Source organism: Drosophila mauritiana, chromosome 2L (genome assembly GCF_004382145.1).
Source record: "Drosophila mauritiana strain mau12 chromosome 2L, ASM438214v1, whole genome shotgun sequence".
Taxonomy (NCBI): Eukaryota; Metazoa; Arthropoda; class Insecta; order Diptera; family Drosophilidae; genus Drosophila; species Drosophila mauritiana.
The window spans coordinates 19542512-19557346 of record NC_046667.1 but is presented as its reverse complement, the minus strand read 5'-3'; the positions used below and the strand labels follow the sequence as shown (position 1 = coordinate 19557346).

Genomic DNA, 14835 nt, shown 5'->3' with positions numbered 1-14835 from the left:
CCAGTTTTCAAGGGAAATCCCAACATTTCAAATTCCATTTCAGTAGCAGAAACTGTTGTTGAATAATTCGAGAGCATGCATTTTGAATATAATGACTTTTCACAGTGAAAATTAAACATATTATGCTAACCCGTCTGCCGCCCACCAAAATTGTATCCCCGTAAAGTGCAATTTCGTGTTAAATTTTCAATGCCTGCATAAAATTAACCGAAATAATGTTTCATGTGCGGACTTATAACCATTTTAGACAACCCACATTCCGGCACATTAGAGTTGAAAAGTTAATTATCAGGACAAACATCAACAAAGAGTTTCGCCTGGTGGAAATGGGCGCTCTGGAGGATGTGGCAACCGAGTTAATGGCGATGACTGTCATCACACAACAGGTGGGAGGCCAAATGTCCTTGGCTTGATTATCCCCCGCCCCCCATTTCCCATTTCCCAGCTGCCATTGCCATTGCCATCGGAGTTTTTGTTTCTTGTTTGGCTTTCGGTTTGGTTTAATTTTCTTGCATTTGTTGCTTAATTCCATTATGGGAAGCAGTTGGCTCCTTGGCTTCCCAAGTTGATAATTGCCGGCAGTTTTAGTAGATACACGAAAAAGTTTTGTCCGGCAATTTCAAAAAGTTTAAAAAGTGATCCTGATATATAAAGAGGAGGTAATACTGCGACGATATGCATTTATATCGCCAAAAACTGACAGCTTCAATCAATCAACCCGCCCAAAAAGTAGTGAGAAGAGCAAGTTGTAAGTTTTTTACTCCATCTGAGTTATTTATTTGTTGCATAGATCGAGTAAAATATGGTTGCTTTTAATTATTCCTGCTCTTTTATTTACATTCATGATATTACACTCATTTAAAGGTATATATGCGCATATACTAATATATATCGCGGTAAACTGTTTTCGCAATTTTCAGCTGTTTATGGATGCTCACCACAAAGTATATGTTCTTCATAATGTTTTAGTTGTTAAACAATAATTTCAATGATGGTGTAAATTAAATATACAAAAGTGTTCTAACAACAATCAGCTTTATGCTCGCTCGCCTCTGTAATTGTTTTCTCCTTTTATTAAAATACATCAATAAAATTTCAATAGACAATGCTCATCGTATATATATATATAGTCGTATGATATAATAGTTGATATACATATATTTATAAGTTTTAGCACACATAATATAACAAGTGTTACAGTAATACAGCTTCCGGGGGCCTCTATGTTTTTCAAACATTTCCATCGTAACGTTAAATCGAAATTCGCTTACTAGTTTAGAAATCAAGAAGTGTGTCACTAATAGAACAATAAGTTGTGTATGGCATTCTACCGTTGTCATAACAAATTGGCGCTAGTTTTTAAAAGGTTTCTCCATTTTTTATATACATTGAGTCTAAAAGATTTCGGGCATTCAAATAGTTGCAAAGTTGCTTAATTGAGCATGTTAGGAATAGGGAGACTTTACTGTTTTGAGATTTAATACAAATTCAGAATTATCGAACAAATAGCACAATAAATGAAATGAAATTAAATTAAAGTCATTGCAAATGAATACACTTCAATATAAGTTCAACTTGTGTTACCTTGTTTTACCTACGCATTGTTAAAGATTACAACAGAATAAATTTCCAAGCTTGCGTTTACTTGAATAGTTGCTAAAATCAAAAAAGTTAATCATACATATGTGTGTTTGTATAGTATATATGCTCATTAGTGTGTATTTCTAGCCCGCTGCGATCTCGAAAATGGTTTAAAAAACGTTTTCCGACGCGGGGCATATATGTTTTCTGTATCTTATTGACCGTGTAGCTTGTTGACGATTTCTTGTAATTGATGCCAATCTCCTGCTGATCCTTCACATGGCGGGGCTTCTAATAATTTAGTTCTGCGTCTTGGGTGGGATGGATGAGGTTTCCTCGGGAGTGTGCTACGTTTGTAGAAGAACCACTTTGGATTGGGCACACATAAGGATCTAATATTCATGCATACCTTTTGCTCTGACGGAGCTTTGCCAGTGCTCCTGCCCCACCGCAAGCGCATTGGTTTACGGATTTCCCTTTGGAACTCCGACGTATCGTTAGTCAGATCCGCATCAGTGTCCTCCTCGTTGGCATAGCTGGCCACGTTCTCCGGAATTTCGTACTGCTGCTGGAGGGCCACGAGCATTCGCCGCATCTTGTCCGAGTTCAAAAGCGAGTTGTACCACTGCGATCGTTCAATCTGGCCAATGGAATATATAGGGTATTAAAACTATAGCCAGATCTTCGCACTTTAAAAAGTTGTGCTATATGCCACCCTAATGGTTTCATTAAGAAGGTTGTGTTGCAATAAGATGAAATGAAAATGATTACTTGTTCATTGTCCGCGTTGTTTGCCTCGAACTGGGGAACACTGCGTCCCCAGCGAAGACGCTGTGGCTTCCGCACCACTCGCTCGTACAGTCCGTCGTAGTCGGCGCCCAGATCGGAGTCCGGCTCGGAACCCAACTGCTGCTGCTGCTGGCTGTTGAGGGTGAGCTCCCGCTCCAGGAGGTCATCATAGGCGGTCCTCCGCATCTGCGGCAGACTGGGATCCCGCCTGCCGAAGCGCAGACGCAGGGAGGGCGACCTGATGGGCTTCTGGTTGACGTCGCCGAACCAACGCTTCTCCACAATGCTGTTCAGCATGTCCGGATCGCTGCGTCCGAACCGGAGGCGCAGAGAGGGCGAGCGCTGGGCCTTGCGCTCCACCTGGTGGTTGGGAAAGACGACGGGGCCGGCGTACTCGCGCTGCAGCAGATTATCATAGAGATTGCTCAGGGGAGTGCCTAGAAAAGAGTCTTTGGAGGATTGCTTCTCGGGTGGCGGCTGCACGGGATGCTCACCTTGAGCCGAGGACACCTCCGCCTGGGCGGGCTGCTGCATCTGGAGGGACACCAGGCAGATGAGGGCCAAGGCGCAGCCTTGACTCAGTTCCCGCTTCAAATGAAACATTTTCACTTATCACTCTTGCTTCGCGTTGATGGGAAACTGTAAGAAAGAAAACAAGGATGGTAAATTAAAAATACAGCATAAAGGATGCACAGCTGTCGTCGGAATAATGGTTACCACAGGGAGTAGGATGGATTTTACATTTGCACTACATATTGGTTTCACTTATATATTTGTCACATTTTAATAAAATAATAACTTTGTCTCCAATCTATTTCTTAAATATTTCTAGTCATGGTCTCTGTTAATATTACATTAATTTGAAATTAAGAATATAGATTACGAGGAGTTCAAATTTATTCCATTTTTTCGGCACGTTTATACGGCAGTTCTTAGTCTTAATTTTCCTTTCCACAACAAGAGACAAATATATATTTTTCCAACTAGTGTTTTATCATGCCAAAAGATGAAAGAACAAAGTTCATAGTTCAAAATACTTGTAAACTATTTTTTATATGCTTCCCATTGAAGAAACGCTTACACTGAACATTGAGCAAACACTGAAGATGAAAGCGGCTTTACTTATATTTTCGCAGTGAAATACATATTTTGAGCACTGGCAAACAATTTATGAGCGAATATTATTCATGACTACACTTCAATGGGGCCGCACACTCAAACATGTTCAATGCGTTTTTTGTATTTAAAATGTTAAAGCCCTCGAAAGGTTAGGAGCCAGAAAAACCCAACAGCTGCGCCAATGGCACCATTAGTTGCCACGGTTTTTATCGGAATTCACACATTTCACCAAATGATGTCATGGGTTAATGGCTTGTCTAATGGCCGAGGTCATTGGTTTTCCATTATTAAAAATTTAAAAATAATCAATACAACTGCAATTTCTAGCTCGTCCCCAGCACAGACGTGAGCTAGACAATGCAAAGGACCCTCATGTTTTTCACATCAAATGTGAGGACATCCCTTTCGTCCTTTGTAATTCGTTGCAGGCGTCATATGTTCACTTTGCAGCACATAGAATGAGGCCAGGAAAAAGGCAATTGAATTATTTATAAGCAGAAGCCAGTACACGCAAGGCTCGAAGGGATGGGAATTGCATCCAGATTGTGGTGGAGATGGTGATGAATCCGTTCGGGATGCTGATAGACGACGGCTCACCTTTGGGGCAGAGCACACAGGGCAACAAAGTGGGGGTATTCCTCGAGTGGAGCCCTCATGACGGGAAGTGTCTGAACAATGGCCCGAAATGAGTATGCAGTATTATGCACAGCAGCTCCTCAACAGGAAGAGACACTTTCCCCCGAATGGGGCTGAATTTTCAAATATTGTTTTGGCTCTTTTTTGCTGTCGCTGCAGCCGGAAGTGGAGTATTAAGCCTTTGCAGCAGCATCCGAAGAAAGCTGGAGAAAGCTGGATTGCCTGGGGCGTTAAGTGCTGGCGAAATATTTTCTTAGGAGCTGGCTGCTGATGCCTGGCGGTGCAACTTGTCGCATACGTGATAGCCTGCGTATACGTGATGTCAGCAAGGCGAGCCGGAAATTGAATTGCAGTTAAGACAGAGGCACGTTCCAAGAAATAGTGCCGCCATGATGGCTAATAAGTGGATCGTTCGAGGTTTTTCAAAAGCGCATTTTAAGTGCTCTTTCTAAATAATTCAAAGGTGTGAGTTTTACCAAAGAAAATTACACCTTACGGAGCCCTGTGATTTTATCATAAATAACTAAGTTAAAATGTGGAAACAACTGACTGCATCCAATGGATCGCATAACAGAGCCGCCTGCTTTTTTATGATTTACCATTTGCAGTTCACCGCCATCCATCTTTTCTGATCTGTCTGTCCAAGCCTTAATCGAATTGACTTTCGCTCTCCCCTTTCCTGCCCTGACCCGCCTTTGGCCAATGATATCTCGGAAATGTCCGCCGGAGAGTGATTTGTTGGACGGATGCGTTGGCCAATTGCCCGGCGGAGTCCGACCACTCCGGCATTGGTATGGAAATTTGGTATCTGCCGGGCTAGCAAGTGGGCGTTTGGCCGATGAAATGTGCTCCTAGACTGCGCGACATTTGGGACGTTTGTCAAAATTGAAAGTGATTTATCATCGTTCTCTGGGGACGCCTTCTTGTTGGCTTTTGACGAATGACGAATGAGTTGTGCGATGTCTCCTAGATAATGATGCTATTTACGTCCGAATGTGCCGCTCCTTGGTGGCCATCGAGGAAAGATCACGGCTTAGCAGGCTTTAAAAAACAATGCGTCAAGCCATAAATGGTACATGACATGACGAATATTTTCGGGGTCTGGAATTGGGCTGGGAAAATCGCTTGATTGACACATAATAAGCAATCCCATTAACACATTGTTGAGCATCGAGGGCCTCTTTGAGCAGTTTATCCCAAAACACTCAACACCAAGGTATGAGTATTTCAAAACACAAAGAATTCTTAGGAAGCGTTTGATCTTGTAAGCTAGTGAGCTTACTTAAACTGATCATAGACTCATAAATAGGGATAATACAGTCATAAGAGTAAGCTATCGAGTACCCTTTAGTGCTGAATGTATGTGTAAATATGAGGTATTTCATCCTCTTCTATGTTGGGTAGTGTGATTTTTCCCCCAACGGCTTCTGAAGCGAAGCGTGAAAAACACATTGACGACGTTTAAATAGCCTTTAGGGCATAGCCCAACTAATACATTTAACGCCCCCGAAACACAGACCTTCGCACACGCACACGCATACCCAACCAACCAACACACACACCCTACCCACACACACACGCACAACAGGTTGTTTTTTGCTCATGTCGAGACTTTGACGAGGCTTTTCGCCCCCTTATTTGTGTGACACACAAATTTTATTTGCCTTTTATTCACAATTTTTATTTCGCTGTGCGAAAAAGGTCATCTGGTGCTGGTCAGCCGGACCCAAGAACCTTTAACTATTGCCCCAAAAAAAAAGGTTACTGTGCCCGGCTATCTGGCTGGCTTTATGGGACCCCAGCCCCTGGATGGGGCATTAAAACGTTTTGACAAACACATTAGATGCCTTCGTCCTGGTCCGGCTGGTCTGGTGGTGCTCTCTGGTCCTGGGACCCTTTTCCCTAAACCAGCTCCGTTGTAATCTTTTGTGTTTTATCAACATATTTGATGAGCCTTTGCTGCCGCTGCTGCTGGCTGACATTTTGTGGTTTTCGTGCTGCCTACTTTGTGGCTTTTGGGCGTTAATCATACGCCCCGTTGTGCTGCGCCAGCCATGTGGTTAGTTTTTTGTGCCCGAAAATGTTTATAACTAATGCAATTAAATTGCTTGGCATTTAGTTGATACCCTCGGCTCTTGTCTACCATAAGGAACGATATATAATATTATGGAACTTAATCCTGCCTTTCAGTCTCAACTATTTACTTGAAATTGTAGGTGCAGCAATACAATTTTTCATTCGAAAAATTACAGTTTTCAAAATTCCTGCGAAGTCCAGGCTTTAAGCTAAAAATAGTTGCATCCATGTGGATTTGTATTTTTTCACTTCGTTCACGCTGGCATTAATTAAACCGAGAAGGACGCAGCTGCCGCTTTTGAATACGACGCACGGATTCTCCTCCCCCGTTCTGGTTTATGCAGGGATTTCTTCTGAAAGGAGTGCGATTGTGTAGGCGCCAAGTGAACTGGTCCGAACCAGAGGCAGGCAAACAAACACCCACAAAAGTCATGTTGATTAAATTTTTTTTTCCAAGTTTGGTTTTTCTGCCACAATAATAAAATATGTTGCCAGTTGCCACAGGTATGTGTTGCAGGAATGGGTCAATGGTATTTATAGTAGCAGGGGCAGAAAAACTTGCAGTGTGAAAGGAACAATTTGAGATAAACTTAGGTGCGTACCCAGGAGTAAACAATGTGCCGGGCATTATCGCATTGTCAGGAGAATTAACTTATGTCTAATGTGTCTGCGAGCCAAATTATATTCTTTCAGGGGAAAAACTTTTTCGGATAATATAAATAATATAAATTTGGGTAAACAGAACGAAAACTATGTAAATGAAAATACACTTCTTTTAAAAAAATTGTATTGTTGAACTTTAAGATTTTTATTAAGCTGAGCACTATATTAATTATAACTAACAAATAGCTAAAACAGTGATAGTATTGTGTTTGCGTAAAATTAACACAAAATGACACATAATTAAGAAGCCATTATTTCTCTATTTCGCACGCCCACTCTTAGAATTCCTCATTTCGGAACAACGTTTTCATATCCTCAGTCTGCAAACAGGACTTTTTGGCTATTACCCTCCCCCGGAGGATGTTAGTAATTTGGCCAAACTTTGTTCGACACTCCCAGACACTCGAAGCTGCAGCCTTGGTGACTACAGTGCGGCTACGTGATGCCGGAAGCAGGAAATGAATGTAATTTTCGGTTTGTTGTTTAGCATAGAAATGGCAAAGCCGATTGTTGTCTCGGTCCTCTTTGTTTATGTTTTTCCACTTGGCCCAAATCGTTTTGTAGCTCCAGGGGTTTTTACATACCTAATTTGCCTTTTCCGTCACTTGCCAGTGACACCTGCAGATACATAGGCCTTAAAGCCTAGTAGCTTCAAATTTGATTAAAAAACGGTATTTAAGGAATTTGCAAGGCTTTTGCGTTGATTGATTTGCTGCTGTCTGCTGTCTCGCTGGTTTTTTTTTCTTAGGTGAAAGAATTCGGGTCAGGACCCCGGATATTACAAAGGAATTCGAACAAGGACGAGTGACAAAAAGTAGAAGCTGTCGGTTCCAATGAAGCTTTAGAGTATGGAGCTCATATTTTGGGTGACGAAAAAGTTATTCCCACAATTTGCGTGTCCTTTTTTCTGGATTGGGTCAGGCATTAACAACAATACTTGGCAAGCAAATCAAATAACCAACTGGAATTGAAGTTTCACATTTGGTTTACCATTAAAATATTTTGGTTTAAGGTCCCATAAAATACGAACAAATTTAACCCAGCAGTTTCTCACGAATGCTAATCATAGATAAGTACAAATCTAATGGAGTCTTTAAAAGCAGACAGCCATCGTGGAAACTTTGAGTGAGTGTCGTTTTGTGAAGGACCCTTTTGGTCGATCCATTTTGTATTCATTTACATAAGCAGCTTTATCAGCTTTTGGTGCAAACCCGAAAGGGAACTCTGACAAATTTGCCAGTATTTGTACTTGATGATGCGTTTAAGTTGTAGGCCTTTTGATTTACAAGGTTTTGCATAATCTCGGAGCGAATAACAACTGACCACGTGTCAAGTCAAGGATTCAAATCTCAAATCTGCGAGCCTAAACAGATGGCTGGGTGGAGAGGGGAGGGGAGGAAGGTGAGCAGGGTCCTTTGGCCAGAAATTAATAGCCTGTCCAAAGTCAAAGTCGACAGACCACATGGGTCATCAATTTCTGCATGCTGGGCATTGGAAAGCAAATAAAAACACACACAGCCAAAAACTCAAATTACAAATAACAACAAATAAGCACTTAAGCTCAAATATAAAGTCCTGCGAAAGAACAAACCCGAAGGAGGGCAGAAAGCAGCGGCGGCAGGCAACCCAAATCCAATATAAATTCATCAATATCCACTTCAAAATGTCTGCCCCAAAATGGCAAATATATGGCCACGGAGCCGAGCGGGCTTATGAAAAATCTAACAAAATATGTTACGCACATAGATTCATTCGATTTTGGCCGCCTGCGTGTGAAAGTCAAGGAATGTCTAAGATTACACGGCAATTGATGTCTTTTTTCCTTTTCGAAGGGGAAATCGTTTTAAAGCTTTAAGAAATATTAAATCTGGTTTGGGTACACAGGGTCGTGTGGATTATCGGCTTAAGATTCCGCTCCATATGTTTTTGCCATTATCAAAGCGTGCAAATTGTAAACTTGCTGCCCTTCGACCCTCATAATCTTCGGTTGATAATATCTGCAGACGAAAAGTTTTTGGCAGCAAGCGTAAGTTGCGGAAAAGAAACTTTAGCTTTCGGTTAGTCAGTGGAGATGTGCTATTTCATCGTGCTCCTTTTTTCTATTTTAAGCGGAAATCTGCCGAGTTACTCAAATGGCATTAGCAACTGAGTTGGCAGCGTAAAAGGTTAAAAAGTTGCTGGCCAAAAGTTTGTAGCCAACTTTATTACACAGAAAATATTATAACCACATATGCTATTCAAGCTAATTGATGTGGCTTTTACCTGAGGGACTTGTATGCGGTATTCAAATGAACAAATTTACATTTTATTTTCAATACACTTGTTTGTCTAGTTGGAAGTGCAAAATTGAAAGAGATACTCCCGTGGGATATCTAAATGAAAATCAACACCATAACAAGGACAACCAACAAATTGAAGGACAAATCGGAGCCGGACAAAATGGATCTATTTAAAATCCATAAAAATATGCAAATGCAGACACAATGAAGTTTCCACTTGAAGACTAAACAGAAACAGTCGTCCATCTTGCCTGACCATCCATTATAATCAAAGTTAAGTTGCTATTAACTCCGTAGCTGCCACCAACGCCAGGTGAGCCGAGTGATCCCTGGCCACGGAGCAGCACAAAGTGCAGCCAATGTGCCAATAATGGCAATGAAATGTGCCCCTCCGGGGGAATCCCACTGCAAGTCTGGCTCTCACTGCGTTGCCAAGGCTCGGTCATTTGGCTTCGTGGCACGCAGCAAATGGAGGACGGACCACTGCATTGGCTGATGATGGCCATTATGGCAATGATGGTTTATTTATAAACACCAGACTTATTTGTCTGTCTAGGCCACAGAGTGTAACCATGATATGGCTGGAAAGTAGTTTCAAGGGAACTGTCAAAGGGACACTTCGCAAAATAGTTGGCATTTGCAAAAGGTCGAAAAGTGTGAACGTGACATAAGTCATAAACTTCGTCCAAATAGTCTGCATATCTCTTCTTTTTTGGTAGCTGCCAGTGTTGTTTATATTGTATTATATATTGCCACATTAACAGCATAATCATTATGCAATATTTGACAGGTTACATGGAGCAATTAAAATATATGGCAAATTACTCGGTTAGGGCGGGTTAAATTTAAAGGCTCCTGTTCGCTGCAGATACGCATCCATAATTTGTTGCACCTGCACGTATCGGCCATCAGCACATTTATTTTGCTGTAATTTCGCCACATAAAATATGGCCATAAATCGCCGTTGACAACTTATTGAAAAGCGTAGATAAAGCAGCATCCGAAATTGTTGCTCCGCTCGTTGTTTGTTGTTCTTTTGGTGGCATTAACATAATGTTGGGGCACGTGCTGCGCTCCCATGCCAAGTGTTAAATGTTGCCCCACAATGGGGCTTGTGGGTCGAGGGTTTCGGCGTTTCCCCGGAAAACTCGGAAAACTGCTCGCTACTCAGTGGTGGCAAGCGTGAAATTGAAATTTATGCTCTAATTACAAACGAATGCCCCGAACAGTAGGCTTTCATTATTGTGTAAGCGGCTTGCGAGGCTAATGCGCGACTCAAGTCAAGTCCTTTTTCTGAATTTCGTTCTGCGGTTCACTCTTGTTTTGTTTCGAGCGGCGGCTTAGTGGCTGGAATTCACGGGCTTAGCTAATGAGAGTTGGGCTTTTATAAATTTTTAATCACTTCTTCGAAGGAGACACTGAACCGGAGCGACAAGGCCTTCGTGGCAATATGAATTGTCCAATTTAAGCAATTAGGGTTTGTTAAATATTTAAAGGAAAGTGGTCAAATCAATAAAGGTTTGGCATCTATAGGTGGGCGTTTTCATTTTTAATAATCTAGCTATTTTACAAATGGGTTTACATTTAAATATTTAAATACTTTCCATCTGCGAAATCTATTCAAAATCCTAACTAAGTCAACTTAATCATATCCATTTATTACAATATTTTATCAAATTCATGACTGGCCACTCGTTGAGTGTCATTTCAACAAAAGGTGTCCTTTGAAGTGAGTGACGGTGATTTGTAGTGAATCCTTGGTCCTGTCGATGGCCAAATTCGCTGTTTCAGTTTCAATTCGATGGGAGACGCCAAATCACTTTGTAGGTTCAGCTTAATGCCGGTGGTACCTTTCTTCCTGCCTTCGATTTTGGCCCGGCTCGCCTTTGACCTTTTCTTTTTTGAATGGCTGAACAAAAACTTGAAATTGAACTGACTGTGGGCGGTGGGGAAAGTGGGAGTGGCCGGGAAGAAGTAGAATGAAGGACAAGTGGTCGTGGCACTGTAATTACATACGCAATCAAATGGACAAAATCCCTGTGACAGTTTGTAAAGTTTTTTTACTTCTTGCCCAGCCGTCTGACAGTCGACGAGGACATCCTTGGGCCATGCGCCGGCTGATCCTTACATCCTGCAATGTCGACAGCCAAAGACCACTGTTATTTTGCAGTTTGTTGGACTTTGCATACGCTTTGGCGGGGGTTCCCCGGCATAATTGAAAGCCCATTAACATCGTTTACACGCTGAAGCGTGAAACAAGCGACAGTTTGTGTTAATTAATTAAATAACTCCGGCCCGAACACCCGATGAAAAGGACTTGCTGAGAGCTCGCTCTGCTGTGAGGCGATAAGGCAAATTATGGCCTTACTCATCGGGGGAAAATGTTTGGGGATAATGCCTGAGTTGCGGAAAATCGGTGACCGAAATTCAATTAATCAAGGTGCTGTTCCCTAAAGTTTTCCACTGATATTTTTATACCCTTTAATAGTTAAGTAAGCGGGTGAACTTCAATCGTTGAAAGAAATGTTACATGCCGAAGGAAGATCTTCCTATAAAGTATTTAATATCCTGATCAGGATCACTAACCGCGTCGATCTGGCCATGTCCGTCTGTCCGTTTGTCCATCCAATCGTTTGTCCGTTCATTAGTAATTATGAACAATAAAAGCTAGAATTTGGATATTGAGCATTCAAATTCAAAGACACACAAACTGTAGATGGTTTGAGTTCTTTTGGTTTTTATTATCCTTAGGCCCATTTATATCGGCACAGCAATTTGGAAAATAGTTTTTCCACTTTCAGACTAACGGGTATCTGATAGTCGAGGAAGTCGACTTATCGTTCTCTTGTATTAAAGCTGATTAAGTGTTAGTATGAATATCGCAGGGATTTAATCTAGTTTTTCCTCTATTTATTTAAAGGATAATCCTATTATGCCCAGCATATGTTAATTTTTTTTTGAATATTCATTTACCCCAATTTTTCAAGCTTCATTTTCCGTTTACTAAACTTGTTGAAAAAATGGGATTTTGTTGTTTAGTCAACTGGTAGCCCGACATTCCTAAAAATATGCACAAGTATTTGCAAACAAAACTAAGTGCCGCCAACAATTTGCATGAGCAAAACAATAAAACGGTGGCAAAATCAAAAACTTTGTTTACCATGCCCCGAGGATTTTAGGGGCAGGCTAAAATTTGAGGCGAGTTAGTAAAACTGTTGGTCAGATTCTAGACGTTTTCAAATTGAATAGTTTTATAAGGCTACAAGTTCTGTGGACATTTTTATATTTTGTTTGTATTCATTAGTGTTTGAGCAATAACTGAGAGCTGTCTATTTAATTTACTTAAAGTTAAAGCAAAAATGGTTAATTGTTCTTTTAGTAATGCCTGTTTTTAATATACTTTTCAACAACTGCCATGAACGAAATCTGTACGTGACCTTTGGCCCCGAAATGTCGAGGGGCTGGAAAAGTTTGAAGCTGAAAATCGTTGACTATCTGGCACTCAGACGTTTTCATAATTGACTTTTGTAGTGGCGGAAAGACTTTTGCAATGCAATTAAAATTGTTGTTCAGTTCGCACCCAACTTTCCCGTGGCTAGGCTAATTAGCATGAACTCTTTCAATTCATTTCACTTTCACATCCGGCCAATCATAAATAACTTAGCACTGGGGCGACACAATTGAAGTCGTCGAAGGGGCGCAGCTGTCAGTCGGTGATTTCCGTTTCCGTTCGCCTTAACCTTTAATTCGACTTTCTGAATTATGTACAAGTGAAAATCATTGCATTTTTCGAGGCTAAGGACTTCGTTCTGCGGAAATGGAACAGCTCCCAGAGGTCCCAGAAAAATACATTTGGGGTGATGTCGTCGGGAACGTGCTTAAAACAAGAAATAGGATCACATGCAGCACGCAATATACACAATTTCAGCATTGCGCAGACACAAATGTATTTTTTATGTTTTTGTTTTCCTCTTTTTTTTGCTCACTTATGGGTCCCAAAAGAGTCACGAGGTGTTTGTCATTTTTGCGTTTTCTATGATTTGCTGGTTGGCCCTGTAATGATGTTAATATGCAGGTTACCAGCCATTTGACTGTTCCACCCACTTTGGCTTAATCAATTTATGGTGCCAACTGCCTAAAGGGCACGATCCTGTTTGACTTTAAGGTTGTTTGTGGGCCAAGGAAACGCTCTTGACGACCCACCAAGGAGGTCCCATGCTGAATCCATAAAAATGCGTTGCCAAATGTTCGTTGTTTTGCGTTTATATTACCATACCGTTTGCTAATTCGGAAAATATTGCTTAAAGCTGTGATGCAAAGATCGTTTGGTGCCTTCGGCCTTCAAATTTCATTAAAGTAAGTGAGCTGACTGGAATATCATTATTAATTTCATTAACCTTAGTAGTAGCTAACTAATTTCGAAGCTCTATAGAGGAAAAAACAATTGTTTTTAAACAACCCATATGCCCAACCAGTTATTTCAGTTTTTATGACTCGTCCTGTTAGAACAGTCCAACTTTTAATTACACTATTCCAGTCATTAATTAAAAGGCAATCACACAGACAGCTATTGTATAACCAACTTTGTCGGATCGCACCATTTGAACAATAGAAACGCGAAGTGGAAACGGAGGGATAGCTTCCATGGTCAATAAAAGGACTCGGAGGACGAAAGGCAACTGCAATTACAATATGAAACTTAATGCTCCGCTAAATATGAAAACAGGACAACTAACTAAAGCCCAACTAAGCCGGATTCCGACACCTCCGCTTCCAGTTCCCCACTCCGGCTACCCAATTCGTCGGGTTATTAAATAGATAAAGCCTGTGGCAAAGGCGGCAAAGTAGCAAAAAGCAAAACCCAGACCGAAAACCCCAAGGATTCTTGGGGCGACCATTATGGCAAATCCCTTTAGTTTGCCGCTCTCGCAGCCGTTTCTATTTGCACATCGTTTTGTAATGTAATGCGAGTTGTTGCGACAAATTGCTGGGGATTTGGAGCCACTCGAATGTCTGCCCCCAATGGAGGCGCCTCAGCCATTCAACCATTCCGCACTGGAAAGTTGCCACCGGGAATGGCAACTGGGAATGGGAGCTTTGGAGCCCGGGATGATGGGCGATTGGCAGTGTCAGTCGGTCGGTTGAATTGTAAAACGTAGTGTGGCATGCAGTTGGACTTAAGAGGTGAATGGCTTGGGCTTACGCCGCTTGCAACATCTACTTTTCTCCATCTGTCGCCTCGTTTAAGAAAATTTCACACAAAGCCCTCGGTGCTGGGCCACTTTTGGTATTGGGTTCTCTGCCATCCTATGCGAACTGAAAGCCGAGACTGTTGTTCCAGCGCTGTAAGATCTTGTTTGCGTTGCATGCCACTTCAACTGGTTTTCAATTGCAGTTGGATCGAAGAATGGAAGTAAGTGCACAGACATCTAGTTCTTCCAAAGCTTAAGTGTATTCAGTGTTTTCCGTTCAAGAAGTGTTGCATTGATAAACTGCAATTGGAATTTTCTATTTCTCTAACAACACAAGTCGTTCAAAATGCCAAAGCTGCTTTTAGTATGTTATTATATTTTCTATATGAAATGTTTTTCCGTTTCGTTAGGATTTCCTCTTTGTAAAGTATATGTGCGAAGTAAAACCTTTTAATTGGCCAAATTGATGACTGCTTTATCAATTTATTTAAGGACTGCAG

At 41.4% G+C, this 14835-nt stretch overlaps 1 protein-coding gene across 1 annotated transcript in view; it reads right to left on the bottom strand.

The window, feature by feature from the left end:
• Positions 1–749: 749 nt before the first annotated feature.
• The window catches only part of LOC117150624 (short neuropeptide F), a 28847-nt gene continuing 14761 nt past the window's right edge, over positions 750–14835 (bottom strand). The window contains exons 2-5 of the mRNA XM_033317594.1: positions 2865–3009; positions 2353–2807; positions 1991–2221; positions 750–1928 (exon numbers count right to left, since the gene is read on the bottom strand). Of these exons, the coding sequence (XP_033173485.1) occupies positions 1881–1928; positions 1991–2221; positions 2353–2807; positions 2865–2973 (843 nt within the window). The 5' untranslated portion in view covers positions 2974–3009 and the 3' untranslated portion in view covers positions 750–1880. The remainder of the gene's footprint in view (positions 1929–1990; positions 2222–2352; positions 2808–2864; positions 3010–14835) is intronic.